At 36.0% G+C, this 20,331-nt stretch overlaps 1 protein-coding gene across 4 annotated transcripts; it reads left to right on the top strand.

Moving 5' to 3' along the window:
* Window positions 1-150: 150 nt before the first annotated feature.
* LOC124541040 (ATP-dependent zinc metalloprotease YME1L) lies at window positions 151-19,557 on the top strand. 4 transcript variants are annotated; one of them, XM_047118835.1, is made up of 17 exons: window positions 151-310; window positions 400-934; window positions 3,389-3,538; window positions 4,010-4,142; window positions 5,559-5,667; window positions 6,227-6,437; window positions 7,507-7,607; window positions 8,512-8,640; window positions 9,352-9,515; window positions 11,120-11,264; window positions 11,400-11,420; window positions 12,678-12,760; window positions 13,829-13,929; window positions 15,023-15,162; window positions 16,534-16,640; window positions 17,760-17,913; window positions 19,183-19,557. In XM_047118835.1, exons 1-16 carry the CDS (start codon window positions 275-277, stop codon window positions 17,905-17,907), a joined length of 2,313 nt encoding a protein of 770 aa, XP_046974791.1. In that variant the 5' UTR covers window positions 151-274; the 3' UTR covers window positions 17,908-17,913; window positions 19,183-19,557. The 4 variants fall into 4 exon arrangements, with proteins under 4 accessions (XP_046974791.1, XP_046974793.1, XP_046974792.1 ...); XM_047118837.1 differs by lacking the exon at window positions 11,400-11,420 and having other exon boundaries at window positions 400-922; window positions 11,120-11,285; XM_047118836.1 differs by lacking the exon at window positions 11,400-11,420 and having other exon boundaries at window positions 5,565-5,667; window positions 11,120-11,285.
* The last annotated feature ends 774 nt before the right edge of the window (window positions 19,558-20,331 follow it).

Here is a 20,331-nt window from a genome sequence, read left to right as displayed (position 1 = left end):
ATAAAACATAATGTGTGTTAATATTATTTAGAAACGAAAGAGTTTTTTTAATATATTTATAATTTATAACTATATCTAATAGGACCCCTTTTATTTTCCAAGCTACCTAAATAAATGAGTAGAAATAATAAAAATCGGTAATTTGCACTAAATATGTAATTTATCGATAAACTTCGCCATGTTTTGCTACGGATTGACGTAAGGACATAAAAACCTACAAAATTTTCGAGTGCACTTTTATGAAAAAGAAACAAACAACTCACCTACATGTAACATGTTCTCACTGAACTCTATTAACACCCAAAACCAGGTAAGTATATAATGAGAAACAATATTTCTGGTAAATAAGAAGAGGACAGTATAAAAATTAATTGTCATTATAACCTTGTGTTGTTCCAGATTCTTGTAAGTTTTAGCCAGTTATCTTCGCGTTACTCGGGTTTATTTAGACAGAGGAAGCAAAGCAACGTTAAAAACAAGGATGTGAAGGGAAAAGAAAGTGCGGCTGTGTTATGTGATGCAACAGTTTGTTCGGATAGTTTCGAAGAAGCCGTACGTCATTTCGATAAGAATGTCTTAGCTGAGATGTGTAAAATAGACGTACGGTCTGCCGTATCTATAGCCGGAGCCTCCAAGGCTGCCGTGAGAGATTTACCGAACTTGAAATCAGCTCGGAAGATATCGCATATATCCGAAACTTCATTCGAAAAAAACAAAAACGGCTGGTTACCAACACCGACGGTCACAGTCGATCTACGCGGCAAAAAAACTAAATTTAGTTTCACTGATAATTTTGTGGGTACACTGTTTAGAGATTTACATAATGATACATTTAAATATAATATACAAGTGCGTGGGTTCAAGACGGAGAGGGGAATCCATGCGGACCTTAAGAGGAATCCTAATTTAATAAATAGACTACGTAAGTTTTTCGGTCAGTATTAATACAGAATATTATTAAGGTTGCTTGAGATGCCATTGTATGTATTAATCATTCATTAATTTGTTGAACATAAGAAATTAATTTTGAATATGTATTGATTTTATGTTGATATTGATGATTCGTTAGTAACTAAATGTTATAGTTAATAGTTTGTAATTATATCCGACTAATAATATATTTTACTTTTACTATCTTATGAAAATACTACATTTTACATTATAGCCATTATTTACAAATCAAATCAACACCAATTATATATGCAAAAAGATATATCTCAGATCGTTATATGCTTTAATACATAGGGGGATTTCTAAATACACTACTAGACCTTGATCTAAGTCATAAGATTGATTAAGCAACTTTGGTTATTAGAAATTTTAAATAACATTCAATTCGGATTAATCCCTATAAACATATTCTGAAGTAACACATAACATTGGTAACCACTTATCATCAGGTAGCCCATTTGATCATCTGTCTATCTATATAATTAAAACAAAAGCATTTCTTTTATTACTTGTATATTACGTTTTGATACAATGTTAATTATTTAAAATGTTCAATCTATAGATATACATAAGTAACCTGTTTCTTACCTACTCTATGCACCTGAGTAAAGAGTAATAACAAGTGTAAAGTAAACACTAATGTTACATATGACAGTGTCGATATTCTTTCCTCTAATTGGATTCTAATTAATATTCATCTCATTGTCTTAGAAAACAAATCGATGATATGCCTTGAAACAGTATTATGTTAGGTATTAAAAAATCTATACTAATTTTATAGAGATTATACACTCTGTCAAGGTCACCGGAACATCCAATGCAAAAACATTTTTCACTGCCAGAGAGCTATGTTATTCCTGAGTGCTATAGTATACATTATATTTTATTATCATATTTATTTATTTTTAATTGACAGCATTTTAGCATTAAATTCATTTATTTAATTGTCCCTCATAAACAATTCCACCTTCATTAAGTAAATTATATATAACTATCTATAGCATTTCATTAAAAAGAATAATAGTATAAATTTGCCAATTAAGTGCGGAAATTACAGATTACAACATTTAGGATAGTTCCAAGTAAACACCACAAATTGAACTGAAATTAAATATTTCACTAATGTTGTAGTTAACTCATCACAACACATAAGTACTTGAATTTAATAATGGTTTAATAAGGTTGTTTTGCATGGATGTTTTATTTGATAAATTTGGACATACTAGACTTTCCTTATCACTATACTCAAAGGTAGTGCAACATTCCGAGAATATTTGTGTGTTGGAGTTATTTTTGTAACATTTTTATTCTATTTTGTTTATGTTCATCAGAATAGTATGTTAAGCTAACTTCTAAACTGAAAGATAGATTGTATCCTGGTTCCTAGACTTCATTACATGTAGACTGTTGGTTTGATAATAATAGATTACTAATTGCAACCCTGTTTTTGGATAATGTAGGTAGACATATACCTGGTGGTCACATAAACAATGGTACATTAAAATATATTACCCGTTTCTTATATTGCCAATATACCGATATCGGGTATCTTTGTACCCGTAGTTACTGGTTCTCTAGAAGGCCAGTAAATATTGAGATATTTTGAGATGGGTTAAGAGAGAGTGTAGTACTATTGTGCTCATAAAATTAAATTAAGCCTGCAATTTTTACCGTACCATTCAATCTCCATCGTGTCTTCTCTATCGCACGCGACATTGGCGAAATAATCAGTGCCCTCTTAGGACAAATAAAAGCAAAATTAAAAAAAGGAGATATTTTGCCTATATAACATCTAGGCAGGATAATATTAGAAAGTTGACAGTGTTTTATACTAAACGGAATGATAGGGATTTCATGCAGAGAATGCACTTGTGTGCAACCCTTGTTTCTCCTATAGGCTGTTTGACAATGCAAAAAATAAAGTGTCAATTACTGTAATCAGTATTTATTATTAGCTTAAAAATGATTATTATTAACGAAAGTTGAAAATAATACTTAATTTATTCGAAAATCCATAAATAAAAAAGCATTTTATACACGTTTGTCACGTGATACCAAACGCTCCTGGTTGGCTGGGTTTATGATGAAGTCACTTGCTTGTTAACCTTGCTTGTCTACTATATGTACCACAGATTAAAATACAGGCAAGTGACGTCCCCGACCCCATTGCAGCGCCATATTGTCCAAGTAGCGTTTTCGCGCGTTATTTAAATAAGGAATTTTTATTATTATATTTTTCTGTAACTAAGTACCAGAAATAAAAAAAAAAACATTCACTTTCTTCCTTAACCGCTACTTCATAATATAAAATGGATTTTAAAAACCAGTCAAATATCTTATTCATCTCTTGTGGCATTTGGTATTAATGTAAGATTTTAGTCATCTATTTGTTAATAACAAGTAATATGTTTTTATGAATATCTTATAATGATTCCAGGTCTTAACGTCACAGACAGCTCAGATAAGCAATCCAATCTCGGTCCAGATGTCGCACCCAGATTGGAGAAGCTCCTCAGCGAGGATACAGTGCTCACGCACCAGCAGAAAGATAAAATTAAGATAGCTTTTGCTGAGGGGTATTTAGCAGGTATGTTTATAATATTTATTTACTTTCATGCAGTATGTTATCTTATTATGAAGTCTGTTAATGTTTGTATACTTTTATAAATGTTTCATATTATTTTTTTTATGAATACTATGTTATCTGTCAATGTAAACATTAAAATTCTGGAACCCAATAACTAATTTAAACCGTCCAGTATATAAATGATATGAGTAAGCTTGGTGTTGCCCCATCAGAAAATGTTTAGTAAGGCATAGAAAACTCTCCGAAGCTTTTGTAATGTGGGGGCTGTAACCAAACCTTGGCCTATGATCACGATGGTGGAGTAGGAAAGTTTGACGTAGGGGGTATCCATATATTGAAATACTCTCCAAATTTTGTCAAGAGGAGGCCTTTGTCCAGCAATAAGATATTTACAAGCTATAACCTTTGTATAATATTTACAAATGCACAGTTATTTTGTTTGATCAATTTTTTTTTCAACAATTTTTTCAGGGTCACATCCGGACAATGTTCGTGGCACCAAAGCCTCCAAATACCTGAAGCTGGTGCAGCAACTACTCACCATAGTACTATTCCTGGCTATATTCGTCAGTCTCATGGCGTCTGTCAGTGGAACTGTCTTCCGGTAACTCTCTATGCTGAGATTTAAATTTATCTACTTCATTTGTGCTTTTCCATTACTTAATTCACCTTTATTTGACTCTGAAGGTATTAAAAATAGACTTACATAATAATGAATCCTGTATTATGTATGTTAGATAATAATCTGCTATGTATATCTGCTTATTTACTGAACCGTAATGGAGAAACTTGGATTTGTAAGCAAAGGTCCAAGATATGGAGAGTGATATGTTTGCCTAACTATGAGATATTTATAGGCCATCGTGATGATGTCAAAATCTAAATAAACTTTATTCAAGTAGGTTTTTATGGTTCTGAAAGTAGATTCTACCAAGAAGAACGGGCAAGAAACTCAGTAGTTACTCCTATTCAACATTTAAAAAATACAAAGTCATGTTAGTTAAATACAATTATTTTAATTAATATATCCTGCTTGGAAGTCAACAGGTATTAACTCCACGCTTTTTTATCATCTATAAAATCTTGTATCGAATAATATGACTTTTTTACCAATGTATTTTTTACAAACGATTTGAATTTACGAAACGGCAAAGTTAAAAATGTCTGCAGAATTTTATTATAGAAACGGATACCTTTCCCCAAGAAGGGTTTATTGGATAGGATTTATAGGATGTGCCATTATCTCAGGGTCACAAACTCACGACGCTCATGAACATTGTCTAAACTATCTAAGATGGTCAGGAATATTTAAGACAATATACCAATAATTAAAATAGCTCATGGATATTGTACTTATGAGGCAGAATCACTGATAACCTGACCTGGTGGGACTTACCCAGGTCCATAGCCACGCTACTTCAGACCGAGTTTGGCCAAGGCGACTATAGGCCAAGATTTGTACAAATGCACCAATGTTTGTTCAAAATATATGGTGCTTTCTGATCCCTCATTTTAACCTGATAGAATGCTTAATCCGATAACATAAATTACTTGGTGTCAGGGCTTTCTGCAAGCCCTTCTGGGTAGGTACCACCACTCATCAGATATTCTACCGTCAAACAACAGTATTTATTATTGTTGTGTTCCGGTTTTAGTTAGTTTTAAACTACAGGCACAGGAGACATAACATCTTAGTTCCCAAAGTTGGTGGCGCATTGGCGATGTAAGGAATGTTTCTTTAAGCACCATTGTCTATAGGCAGTTGTGACCACTATCCAATGCATCACTAGCAGTTTTACAAGCTTTCCAAGTCATGGAAGAGTTGTTATTACCAACTGCTCTCTTACTCCGTAAACTACAGCTTCATAAGACATGCTTTGGGAGTAAATCTGTATAATTCTTTACTTATAATGAAAGAATGTTGTCCAATATGTTGGCTGTTGGCTTAGATTTATTTTCGGATGTAATATGTTATAAGATATTCCAAAGCAGTGTATAATCAGTGCATATGTGGCAACATGCGCAGGATTCAGCTGGGCAACCAGGTTGAGGTGGACCCTGAAGACATCTCCGTCACCTTCGACGATGTCAAGGGAGCTGATGAAGCAAAGCAAGAACTTAAGGATGTGGTATGTATTTGTGCCCAAAAAGAATTAATAATTCAATTAAGGTAATGATAGAGATAATCTATCCCCTCCCCCTTATAAATAAATAAATAATAAATATGAGACAACATCACATACATTGCTCTGATCCCAATGTAAGTAGCTGAAGCACTTGTGTTATGGAAATCAGAAGTAACGACGGTACCACAAACACCCAGACCCATGACAACATAGAAAACTAATGGTAATCTACATCGACTCGGCCGGGAATCGAACCCGGGACCTCAGAGTGGCGTACCTATGAAAACCGGTGTACACACCACTCGACCATGGAGGTCGTCGTTATTAATTATTAACAACAACAACAGTCTGTTAATTTCCCACTGCTGGGCTAAGGCCTCCCACCCTTTGAGGAGAAGGTTGGAAACATATTCAACCACACTGCTCTAATGTGAATTGGTGGATTAATTTTGACAGAATTTCGTTAACATTAAACAAACCACTGGGCCATCTCGGCTCTTAAATTATTTATTCAAAGTATTTCTAAAATAATTAAAAAAATGTCACTTGTATTTTTTTCAAGGTGGAGTTCCTGAAGTCACCGGAGAAGTTCTCATCTCTGGGTGGCAAGCTGCCAAAGGGCGTGTTGCTGGTTGGTCCCCCGGGCACCGGCAAGACTCTGCTAGCAAGGGCCGTGGCGGGGGAGGCAAGGGTGCCCTTCTTCCATGCAGCGGGACCTGAGTTCGACGAGATACTGGTGGGGCAGGGCGCTAGGAGAGTACGGGATCTCTTCAGTAAGTAGCTTACCGCTGTCTGTCATAGATAATTATACAACATTCACAACAGGAGCCGAGATGGCCCAGTGGTTAGAACGCGTGCATCTTAACCGATGATTGCGGGTTCAAACCCAGGCAAGCACCACTATATATATGTGCTTAATTTGTGTTTATAATTCATCTCGTGCTCGGCGGTGAAGGAAAACATCGTGAGGAAACCTGCATGTGTCTAATTTCTTCGAAATTCTGCCACATGTGCATTCCACCGCATTGGAACAGCTTAGTGCAATATGCTCCAAACCCTCTTCTTAATGGTAGAGGAGGCTTTATCCCAGTAGTGGGAAATTTACAGGCTGTTACTTTACTCAAACAGAGCATTTTGCTCCGGGCTGAAGATTAAGTTTACAGCATAAGGAATAATACAGGACAGCCATATATGCAGTCGATCTGATGGTAAGTGGTCACCCATACATTTGGCTGTAGGAAATATCAATTCTTAAAATGCTATTGCACCACCGAAAAAGCCAATTAAGATGTAATGACCCTTATGCCTGTAATTTCACTGGCTCACAATTCATAAATAATAATTTATTCTAATAGGAAATAAAAGAAATTAAAAAAATATGTTTGGTACACATATTTTAAAAACGACTTTTTTTATTAAGCTTATTAACTAGTAATAAAAATCTCCAACAACCATAGCCTACTGTTACATGTTTAGAAAATACAGTAATAATTAACTAATCTTTAAATATGATCGATCATATATAAATTTATATGAAGAAATTTTGAAAATTGACGATTTCCGTGGTCGTGTAGTGTGATACACCAGTTTTCATGGGTACGCCACTCTGAGGTACTGGGTTCAAATCCCGGCCGAGTCGATGTACAGAAGAGTTCAATAATTTTGTATGTTTTTTTTGGGCGTCTGAGTGTTTGTGGTACCGTCGTTACTTCTGATTTTCCATAACACAAGTGCTTTAGCTACTTACATTGGGATCAGAGTAATGTGTGTGATGTTATCCAATATTTATTAAATTTCTTTAGAATATGTTAATAATAAGTATGTTTTGTACAATATTTTCAGAGGCAGCTAAAGAGCGAGCGCCGTGCGTGATATTCATAGATGAGATTGATTCAGTCGGTGCCAAAAGAACCAATAGTGTCTTACATCCATACGCTAATCAGGTAAATAGATTAACAGCTGACTTGTATGACTGATCACCACTGAGGGTGGAGTTCAAATCCAAGGTCAGGTCATTAAAAAGTTAATACGTTTTTCTTTTGAGAAATTCTCAGACAAGAGTCTGTTAACAGTGCTTTCTCTCGTGCCTTGGAGGGTATGAAAATCCTCCATTTGGATTCTTTACCGGATTATAACCCGGTCAGTAAGGGAAGAAAGTTGGCGCCTTTGTTTGTGCATATATATTGTTAGCAGTTTGCTGATCTCTATTAGGATAGGGCGCTAAGAGTGTAACTGGTCGAACTCAAATTCCCTTATTCCATAATCATCATCATCGTCATCGTCATCGTCATCACCATCATCATCGTCATCACCATCATCATCATCATCACCATCGTCATCACCATCGTCATAATCATCGTCATCATCATCATCATCACCATCGTCATCACCATCGTCATAATCATCGTCATCATCACCATCGTCATCACCATCGTCATCACCATCGTCATAATCATCACCATCATCATCATCACCATCGTCATAATCATCATCATCATCATCACCATCATCTTCGTCATCATCATCATAACCACCACCATCAACACTATCATCATCATCATCGTCATCATCTCCATCATCATGATCATCATCATGCTTCATTAAAATTACTTATTGATGGTCAAATGAAACGTTACAACCGGTTCGGAATAAACACCCTGACCAGAAAAGAAGTGACGGAAGAAAGTCGGCGCGTCCTTTTTTTGTCAAATTTATTAAATACTATATTGATTGAATTATTGTATATGAGAAGAAAATCAATTGAAATCTTAAAACAAATTAATAATTATCAATTTTTTATTTCTTTTGAATCAAGGCAGAAATAACATAAGGTCATGATCATTCCAGACAATCAATCAACTGCTATCAGAGATGGATGGTTTCCACCAGAACGAGGGTGTGATCGTTCTGGGAGCAACTAACCGCAGAGACGATCTGGACCAAGCTCTGTTGAGACCCGGCAGATTTGACGTAGAGGTATGCGTGAGCATTATTAATAATATGACGAAATAATTTTTTTTTTTTTAACTCTAAGCAAAGATTTTATTAACATAAGAATTAACAACATTAAATGCTTAAATATATATATATTTATATATACAAATATGAACTAAAACTAGTTACTGTATAAATCTTGACCGCGTGCAATGGTGGCAAGAATGCTAGCAGCATTTCCCCGTTGAATCGCAATTCCGATCCTCTGGGTTACTAACGAACCAGCCTGTCACCGGTGGAGGCAATGAGGCGAAGTGTTATACTTTTGATGAAGCTTTTTACACCACTACTTAACTAATTATATACTTAAGCTTAAGTTAACGAAATAATTAACTTTAATTGGTCCATTATTATATCAATAGCTATTATCAACCAATGATCATTCAGATTGAACTTGCTATTATTTAATACAGGTAAAATAACATAATATCTTTATTCCCAAGGTTTTTAGTGCATTGGAGACTTAAGGGATGTTTAATCCACAACACTAATAATATTATTGTCGATGGTTGCCTATCAGCTTATGTCATAAAAAAAAGAAGTTTTTACAATTATCAACTTCTGTAAGCATTTCCATAGAGGTCCAATCTCTTATCCTTGATATATTCCATATTCCATAGTAGTCCAGTCTCTTAATGTTTGGTGTAATATCTTATCTCAAGATGTTATTTAATTTCATGTATCTTTCTGCAGGTATCGGTACCCACACCGGACTACGGCGGTCGGTTGGAGATCCTGCGTCTGTACGTGGCGCGTGTGGCCGCACACCCAGACCTGGATGTGGAGGCGCTGGCCAGAGGCACCACTGGCTTCACCGGAGCGGACCTCGAGAGTATGGTCAACCAGGCTGCCCTCAAGTGAGTTTGGTAACAGCGGATCTTGGTAGAGTCGAGATGGCCCAGTGGTTAGAACGCGTGCATCTTAACCGATGATTGCCGGTTCAAACCCAGGCAAGCACCGCTGATTCATGTGCTTAATTTGTCTTTATAATTCATCTCGTACTCGGCGGTGAAGGAAAACATCGTGAGGAAACCTGCATGTGACAAATTTCATAGAAATTGTGCCACATGTGTATTCCACCAACCCGCATTGGAACAGCGTGGTGGAATATGTTCCAAACCTTCTCCTCTAAGGGAGAGGAGGCCTTTAGCCCAGCAGTGGGAATTTACAGGCTGCTGTTGTTGGATCTTGGTCTCTCTCTCTTGTTATTTCGTATTTCCAGCACATAGCTGCCACTAGGCCATTTGAGGATTTATAGCGTTTTTTATAGTAGCGGCACGCTATGATGGCCGTTTTGACGTTTGTCCGCTCATGAAGTTTCGTATTTAATAAATAATTACATCAAAGGAGCAAATTGTTGTTCTTTATTGTCAATAGTGACGTGCAGTTAGTCATAAAATTATCGAATGTGATTATGGTTATAATCATATATATATATATCAAATATGTGATTGTTATATTATGTGATATAGTGTTTTTGGTTTCTTTTTTGTATCAATTTATTTCTTGTATGTAATGTGTTTATAAAGTTATTCATTCTAATTCCACTTTTTTAATCAGATACTACTTGCAACAAAAACTTGAATTAAATTACTTGCAAAAAAACAAAGATTTGAATATATTATATCGACAATAAATTTACATTTCACATCACTTTTTTAATTTGTCAAAACGGTCGTCGTATCTTGCCGCTAGTATAATACCAGTTCAACAAAATGTAGTCCATTCCATGAATCGAACTCCTAAGGAAGGCTACGGACAATTTTCATTGGGAGCTCAACAATTTTGAATAAAAAACATAATCGAAACACGTTATTGCAGGTTAACGACTGATTTTGATTTCAAACCAAAAATGACCCTTGACATTGACAGTTTAGTTAACATAACTATCAATAGATCTCTATGTACTATTATGATATGATTTGCAACGAAACAGTTGCTTATCCTATCCTGTAGTTAACGAAAGAAAGAAAGAACACTTTTATTTGGGACCGTACAAAAAATATCAAAATATATATAAGTTACTTCAAAATTATAAATTAAAAAAAAAAGGTGACTAAAGAAAAACAAATTACTATTAACATTTACACGAAAAAAACATTTAAAAAAATTAACAATAAAAAAAAAATATGCAGTGAGTCGAGATGGCCCAGTGGTTAAAACGCGTGCATCTTAACCGATGATTGCGGGTTCAAATCCAGGCAAGCACCACCGATTCATGTGCTTAATCAGCTCAGCGGTGAAGGAAAACATCGTGATTAAACCTGCACGTGACAAATTTCATAGAAATTCTGCCACATGTGTATTCCAACCCGCATTGGAACAGAGTAGTGAAATATGTTCCAAACCCTCTCCTTAATGGAAGAGGAGGCCTTTAGCCCAGCAGTGGGAATTTACAGGCTGTTGTTGTTGTTGTTGTTGTTGTTGTTGTATGTAGTAAGCTCGTGTGTGTGTGTGTCAGGGCCGCCATCGAGGGCGCGAAGACGGTGTCAATGTCGCACCTGGAGGAGGCGCGCGACAAGGTTCTCATGGGCCCCGCGAGGCGCGCCCGCCTGCCCGACGACGAGGCCAACCACATCACCGCCGTGCACGAGGGCGGGCACGCCGTCGTCGCATACTACACCAAGGTACCCCACCAAGAACATGTTTTTGGTCCTTCGAGCCGGATGCGAACTATATGATACATCGCTCTGGTCCTTCGAGCCGGATGCGGACTATGTGATATAGGCTATTTGACTGCTGTCGTCGCATACTACACCAAGGTACATCGCTCTGGTCCTTCGAGCCGGATGCGGATTATATATTTTTTTTTATGGTATAGGTTGGCGGACGAGCATATGGGCCACCTGATGGTAAGTGGTCACCATCGCCCATAGACATTAACGCTGTAAGAATTATTAACTATTCCTTACATCGTCAATGTGCCACCAACCTTGGGAACTAAGATGTTATGTCCCTTGTGCCTGTAGTTACACTGGCTCACTCACCCTTCAGACCGGAACACAACAATACTGAGTACTGTTATTTGGCGATAGAATAACTGATGAGTGGGTGGTACCTAGCCAGACGGGCTTGCACAAAGCCCTACCACCAAGTAAATAAATAATTATATGATATAGGCTATTTGACTGCTTTTTAAAATCCATTTTATAGTATTTATTAGAGGTTAAGGTAACAGTAAAAATTGTGTTTTTTATTTCTAGTACATATTTGCCGTAATATATCATATTAAAAATTTCATATTTAAATAACGCGCGAAAACGCTACTTGGACAATATGGCGCTGCAATGGGGTCGGTGATGTCACTTTGCTGTATTTTAATCTGTGGTACATATAGCAGAAAAGCAAAGTTTACAAGAAAGTGACTTCATCATAAGCCCGGCTAATCAGGAGCGTTTTGTGTCACGTGACAAACGTTTGAAAATTTGTATTTTTGTTTATGGATTTTTGAATAAATTAAGTATTATTTTCAACTTTCGTTAGTAAATAACCATTTTTAAACTCATCATATACACTGATTACAATAATTCACAATTTATTTTTCGCATTGTCAAATAGCCTATTGTAGATGCATGATCAGATAAAATCAATTTTATTCAACTAAACTTCGCACATAAGTGTTTCTGAATCGTCAATAATTAAATACTACCACCGTTTCGGAAAGCAGCTTCCAGCGAGAAGAAACCGCAAGAAACTCGCATAGTTGCTCTTTTCAAATAAACATATTTACAATGCTGTTATTACAAGAGATTTGCAATGCTGTTATTTACAGTAATTAGCGTCCTATGATGGAACCCGAGCCTAACTCCAGGCGTTTCTTTCTAAAAAGTATTCTTTTAGTGAATAATGTAATTAATTGATTAATTTAGCCCTAATGATCTTTTTAAATTTTGAAAATGATCATTATAATGATGTATGGTCTTGTACCACAGATTTGTTATTATGATTGTATTGAATATATGATGTGAATAAATATAATGCCTGCATATATGATACAAGTAAATGACCATTGCTCGCAGGACTCTCACCCGTTACACAAGGTGACCATAATCCCGCGCGGGCCGTCGCTCGGCCACACCGCATACATTCCCGCAAAGGAGAGGTTCGTGCGACATACATAATTACTAGCTGTTACCCGCTACTTTGCTCGCGTAGAATATGAATATATTTACAAATTAACTTATAATATTACGTTGATGAACGGTATACAAGGTCTTGCTCCTTTGTTTCCAAAAAAATGTAAGCTATGTTCTTTCTCAGCCTCTAGACTATTTGTGAGAGCTGAGATGGCCCAGTGGTTTGAACACGTGCATTTTAGCCGATGATTTCGGGTTCAAATCCAGGCAAGCACCACTGTATATATGTGCTTATATTTGTGTTTATAATTCATCTCGTGCTCGGCGGTGAAGGAAAACATCGTGAGAAAACCTGCATGTGACAAATTTCATCGAAATTCTGCCACATGTGCATTCCACCAATCCGCGTTGGAACTACGTGGTGGAATATGTTTCAAATCGTCTCCTTAATGGGAGAGGAGATCTTAGCCCAAGAGTGGGAAATTTACAGGCTGTTACTTTACTTTAGACTATTTGTGTACCAAATTTCATTTAAATCGGTCCAGTACTTTTGGCGTGAAAGTGAGATAGACAGAGTTACTTTCGCTTTCAGTTTGCAGTAAGCCTAAAAAATAATGTTGCTTAATTTTTAGGCTTACTGAGCTTACTGAATTTTTGCGCTTTGATCGGCCCTTAGCTCTAAGCTCTGTTAATATAAGATTTTGAAAGACCTTTGCTTATAGACATTGGTAAGATTTAAATATAAGTTTCAGTTTTGATTCAGTTGATTTCTGCAATACAAAGTAAAAGTAGTAAGTAAAGTAACAGCCTTCCATCAAGGAGAGGGTTTGGAACATATTCCACCAAAATGCGGGTTGGTGGAATGCACATCTGACAGAATTTCGATGAATTTAGACACATGCAAGTTTCCTCACAATGTTTTCCTTCACCGCCGAGCACGAGATAAATTATAAACACAAATTAAGCACATATATATAGCAGCGCTTGTCTGGGTGTGCACCCGCAATCATCGGTTAAGATGCGTGCGTTCCAACCACTGGGCCATCTCAGCTCTGATTTCTGCAATATTTAATACTGTAAATATTGTTTTATAGATACCACGTGACAAAGCAACAGCTACTGGCTATGATGGACACCATGATGGGAGGACGAGCGGCCGAGGAGCTTGTCTTCGGACCTGACAAGATCACATCAGGTATGATCCGATGTACTTGTAACTAGAATGGGTTTTCAGCGACATGAGTTTGTGTATTTACAAAGACTTGTATGGTTGTAATGTGTGTTTAGTCTTCATAATTCAACTCATGCAACGTAATTTGCTAAGCTAAGATTTGGAACGACCTGCCTGTGTCTATTTTTCCTGATAAGTTGAACTCCGGAGCCTTTAAGAGTAGAGTGAACAGGTTTCTTTTGGATGGGCGTGTACCACCTTCGTCTTCATCTACACTTTCCATCAGGTGAGATGGAAGACAAACGCCTATTCCATATAAATATGTAAAAAATAAAAATTAATACTTTGTTAAAAAAGCTGGTCGGATCTGATGAAAATATTATATTATAATCTTTAAATTTTGTGAAGGGATGAGAAGGCATTTATTTTAACTTGAACTAGATTTTAAAGTACTGATATTACAGTTATTTATTAATTTATTCGTGATTTAAGCAAAATTGTGTACTAAGCCTTAGCCTTCAAAGCTCATACTACTGACCTAATGAACGCAGCTTAACAATTGGTTAGTATTTGAAAACTAAAGAAATGTATATTAGTAATTATTAAATATCTTTTTTAATCCTTTGAAGTGTGTAATACTTATGTATTCTAATTTGTACCGTTTTTAAACATTTTAAATAATACTTTACCTGATATTGTAAAAAATAAATAATTAAATTATTTTTGGTATGTTCCATGTTGAGCCGAGATGGCCCAGTGGTTAGAACGCGTGCATCTTAACCGATGATTGCGGGTTCGAGCCCAGGCAAGCACCGCTGTTTCATGTGCTTAATTTGTCTTTATAATTCATCTCATGCTCAGCGGTGAAGGAAAACATCGTGAGGAAACCTGCATGTGACAAATTTGATAGAAATTCTGCCACATGTGTATTCCACCAACCCGCATTGGAACAGCGTGGTGGAATATGTTCCAAAACCTTCTCCTAAAAGGGAGAGGAGGCCTTTAGCCCAGCAGTGGGAATTTACAGGCTGTTGTTGTTGTTATTGCTGTAAATATCTGTAACTAAAAGTGCAATATATTAAATAATACTTTATCTGGTATTTTTGGCATGTTCCAGGTGCATCCTCGGACCTGAAGCAGGCGACGTCCATCGCGTGCCACATGGTGCGCGAGTGGGGCATGAGCGAGCGCGTGGGGCTCCGGGCGCTGGAGCCCGCCAGGACGCAGGACACCCTCGGGCCTTGCACCAACGAGCTCGTGGGTATCCCGTACTGAACAACCCGTACTATACTATGCGCTTTTTTTTTTTTTTTTCTTTTTTTTTTTTTTTTTTTTTTTTTTTTATGGTATAGGTTGGCGGACGAGCATATGGGCCACCTGATGGTAAGTGGTCACCATCACCCATAGACAATGACGCTGTGAGAAATATTAACTATTCCTTACATCGTCACTGCGCCACTAACCTTGGGAACTAATATGTTATGCCCCTTGTGCCTGTGGTTACACTGGCTCACTCACCCTTCAAACCGGAACACAACAATACTGAGTACTGTTATTTGGCGTGACTGATGAGTATAACTGATGAGTGGGTGGTACCTACCCAGACGGGCTCGCACAAAGCCCTACCACCAAGTAAAACGACGAGCATCACTGTTTTTCTGAACATATTGGTGCAATAGTCAAAGTCTTACATCATACACGTGTGACGACCTCCCTGATCGAGTGGTATGTACACCGGTTTTCATGGGTACGCCGCTCCGAGGTTCCGGGTTCGATTCCCGGCCGAGTCGATGTAGATTACCATAAGTTTTCTATGTTGTCTTAGGTCTGGGTGTTTGTGGCCGTCGTTACTTCTGATTTTCCATAACACAAGTGCTTTAGCTACTTACATTGGGATCAGTGTAATGTATGTGATGTTGTCTCATACAAAGAAATAAAGCTGAATCTGAATACCATTTTTTTACTCTGTGCCTTTATAGAATATTTTTCTTCTAAGAGTTGCATATTAAGACCAAATTAGGTTATTTTGTTATTTATAAATTATTTATGTAATAAATTTTGCGACCGGGCAAATAAACCACCTTATGGTATCACCACCACCCATAGATGCTCTAAGAAATATAATACTGTTCCTTATATTGCATCTGACCAACCTTAAGGACTAAGATGTTATGTCCCTTGTGCCTTTACATTGACCCATTCACCCTTCTAACGCTATATTGAGTATTATTTTGGTGGTATCCAGACCAGCTTGCACAAAGCCCTACCACCGGGTAGTTTAGTAGTAAATACAAGTTAGCTGGTAAGATGACAACAAGCAAGCATGTCGACGGGTCCCAAGAACAAAATCGTATCTGCGAAATTAATAATATTGCTACTTTACAGTGTGATGGCTTAAAGTTTTGTAAAACTATGTTTTTCATATATACGGTATTTCATATACGGTATTGTTCTACTGGTTATCTCAAAAAGTAAACACATAATTTAAAAGAAAAACACACTACCGTGTAGTTAATGTTATGCAGGTTAATAATTAACAATAAAGTCGATTTTGTCTCATTTTTCCATAAGATGTTCAATAAAACTTGTAATGACTGTTAAATGTACGAAGTGTACCTTAATTTACAGGTTGATGCGGAAATAAAGAAGATACTGTCAGAGAGCTACGAGCGTGCCAAGGCCATCCTACGAGCTCACGCTAAAGAGCACAAAGCTCTGGCCGACGCCTTACTCAAGTAAGCTATACTATATATACTATATATATGTATAGTACGACACAACTTAGATGTCGCAACGGCAAAATTCGTAAAACCGATCACATCCGAATTGAGTACGCTATCCCAAATTATCAATATTTATTTCTCATGCGAATATGATCTTTGCACAAACGTAATAACTTGTAATATCATATGACCTAATATATTCGTCAATTTGACGCGTCGATTTACATGCACTTGCTTTCTTTGACGCGAGAATCTATAGCGACGAATAGCGTCGAATGGCGCGATAGGGAGCTATTTCTATTGGTTGTGTTAATCGGCAGTAATCGGTTTTATTTTCATTCCATTGCATTTTCCGATGCTACATCTAATTTGTGTACATATTTTGTCTATAATATTTTAATTTTACACTAAAGGACTCTTGTTATTGTTGAACGAGATTAGTTAAGTAGGTTACAAATCTTGGCAAAGTAGAATGTGCCTTGAGCCGGTTTTGCTAAACAGTAATGCAAAATATTGTTGTGTTCCAGTTTTAGGGCTAAGCGAGTATGTCTAAACATCTTAGTTTCCAATGTTGGGAACGCATTGGGACAGGTAAAAAAATCTTACAGTGCATCTAAGGCTAAAGTTGGCCAATTCCCATACATATTAAAATTTAAAAAACACTAAGAAACTCTTTGCGAAGACCACCACTTGAAATTAACATTATAATAAATAAATAAGTTATAGATAAACTGCAAGTGTTTCTAAGAAGCGAGACTGTCTTTATACTCTGTACAAATTAAAATAAATAATATATCAGTTAATAAAAGCTCTTTGGAACAACAACAACATTTTACTTGGTGGTAGGGCTTTGTGCAAACCCGTCTGGGTAGGTACCACCCACTCATCAGTTATTCTATCGCCAAATAACAGTACGCAGTATTGCTGTGTTCCGGTTTGAAGGGTGGAGTGAACCAGTGTAACTACAAAGGACATACATCTTAGTTCCAAAGGAACATTGACAATGTAAGGAATAGAGCGTCATTGTCTATGGGTGATGGTGACCACTTACCATCAGGTGGCCCATATGCTCGTCCGCTAACTTGTACCATAAAAAAAAACATTTCTAATGCAATATAACTTTTATTATAGATATGAAACACTCGACGCCGATGACATCAAGGCGATAATGAATGGAGACAAAACTAAGTTAGACAAACAGAGGGCAGGCAAGGAGTCCGCCGGAAGCCCCGGCGCTCCCGTGCCGCCCGCGCTGCTGCCGCAGGCCGTGCCCGCATAGGACCAGGTCGCTTGTTTTTTTATAAATAAATATATATATAGATAAATATATATAATAGACAACATCACATACATTATTCTGATCCCAATGTAAGTAGCTGAAGCACTTGTGTTATGGAAATCAGAAGTAACGACGGTACCACAAACACCCAGACCCAAGACAACATAGAAAACTAATGGTAATCTATATCGACTCGGCCGGGAATCGAACCCGGGACCTCAGAGTGACGTACCCATGAAAACCGGTGTACACACCACTCGACCATGGAGATCGTCTAAAACACATTCATTTGAACACATTCATTTAGTAAATACACACACGCAAGACAATATCGATTAGAAAGAAAGAAATGTTTATTAAGTCACGAGACATAATAAAAAGTATAAAAATTAAAAAAAAAACAACAAAAATAAAAAATCAACAAATTACAACTACTGACTAACTTGATCTACAAAAAAACAACAAAACAAACAATGATAGTTAACATGTACTAAAGGTGTACCACTCAGCTTCCAAGTTGGGTTCCAAGAACCCGACGCTGATTTTCAATGGTACCCTATGTGGTTGTGATGGGTTATGACAATATATGATATTATTTAATAAAAACTACAACATTAATATACATACAATAACAATAACAGTCTGTTAATTTCCCACTGCTGGGTCAAGGCCTCCTCTCCCTTTGAGGAGGTTTGGAGAACATATTATAATATTGATTACACTATAATGTATTTTAACTAAGTCCAGAGGCAAGTAAACATATGACGCGACGCGAGAGCTTGAGTAATCTATGGTATTCATTATGGATTTGAAAAGTTTGCATTTTCAGACTGTTTTTGAAAGTTTGGAAGTCAAATTTAAGTTGATATAACAAGTTAATCAACAACTGTTTCTAGTGCATTATATAGGAATACATTATATAGGACCATAATTATCATCAATGTGTTGTTTTTTTCTACCATTAGTAATAAATTAGTTCTTTGCTTTTCTTGTATCATCAAATCTAATTTTCTTTCCTGTTTGGTAGGGACAGCATATTTTAGATTTAAAAAATAACCACTCCTGGAGGTTCTTTTTCGCTTCTTAAAAAAGTTTCTCAAATTTGGTTTAGTTTTTAAGCCATGAAAGCGAAAAGACGAAATAACTTAGCAATGATAATATTATAAATGACATTTTACATAGCTGAGATCTCAAGAAGAGTATTTTTTTGACTCAAAATGAAAAATATTTTTTTTAATAATAATATATATTTTATTATGATTAAATTGTTTCCAGATATATCCTGGACTTCATTAGACGCTAGTGAGAACGTAGAAGATGAACAGATGTCTCAATATGTACAAAATAGTGAAAAGTGACTTTGAAAATTTTGCAGGTTGCGCCATTGTTGTTAACCGATGTTAAATTCAATAAAAATAAGTATAACATGTTTACGAGCAGTTTCTTTTGTAGATTTGGTTATTATGATTTTATTTGGAAAATATTACCATAACAATATAAAAACAATTGTAATCCGTCATAGCAATACTTTGAATTGTATTTGTCGAACAAGCTTGTTATTTTTTACATTTAAAATGGAAGATTTTAATGATAATGTTAATTGAATAGGAATATTTAAGAAAATAGATTAAATTGTCATTATGTAACTGATTTGTTTTTTAATTTGAGTTAATAACTTTGGTTAATAAATAATGATTTTAAATGACATTGTAGACAATTCAGTATATGTAAGAAGAAACTAGAAACTCGCAATAATATTATAAATTGAACATTAAACAATTTTCACTGTCAGTTTTTAAAACTTTACAAATGAGATACAAAGTATTTATGCAAAGGTTCTTAGTAAATAACATTGCTGAAAAGCAAATATCTGGAAAGGGAGCAGAGTAGTAACGTAGATAGTGCAGCCTACGAAATAAAATTTTATACCATGAAAAAGACAACTCTATTCCTAATTTAAATATTTACAAATAAAAGTATAATTTACCAAGCAAGGACGAGAGATTCCGTATCTACTTTAGACTTTAAAAACTGCATGCATATACTGTCATGTCGGAACTATTTTCTGATCCCCTCACCGAAACTTATATTATTAAAGTCGTTTATTAATAACTTGTTGTACTTGTCAGCGAGACAAATGATGAAAACATGTATTAAGCTAGCAAGATGAATAATGACAGAGGCGGGCAGGTATTGAAGTTCTTAACAAAGTAATTTGAGACAAACCGCACAAACTCAGTTATAATGTAAAGAATAAATTAATTTGACAACTAAAGTTATAACTTCAATGAGCTTTTAAAAGAATAACAACCAATAGCTATGATTACACAAAGCTTAAAAATAAATACATTTGCGTACAAATGATATATTGATATAATAATTATTAAATCAATTTAATAATTAAAAATTTTAATTTTAGGAAAG

This window comes from Vanessa cardui, chromosome 27 (genome assembly GCF_905220365.1).
Source record: "Vanessa cardui chromosome 27, ilVanCard2.1, whole genome shotgun sequence".
NCBI classification, from domain to species: Eukaryota; Metazoa; Arthropoda; class Insecta; order Lepidoptera; family Nymphalidae; genus Vanessa; species Vanessa cardui.
This window is presented reverse-complemented; position numbering and strand designations above follow the sequence as displayed.

Excerpts from the sequence above, each read along its gene's own strand:
- LOC124541040 (XM_047118835.1), top strand. The coding sequence starts at position 275 with ATGTTCTCACTGAACTCTATTAACACCCAAAACCAG. Across the intron at positions 5,668-6,226 it reads AGCAAGAACTTAAGGATGTG|GTGGAGTTCCTGAAGTCACC; the intron begins GTATGTATTTGT and ends ATTTTTTTCAAG. Across the intron at positions 16,641-17,759 it reads CTGGCCGACGCCTTACTCAA|ATATGAAACACTCGACGCCG; the intron begins GTAAGCTATACT and ends CTTTTATTATAG.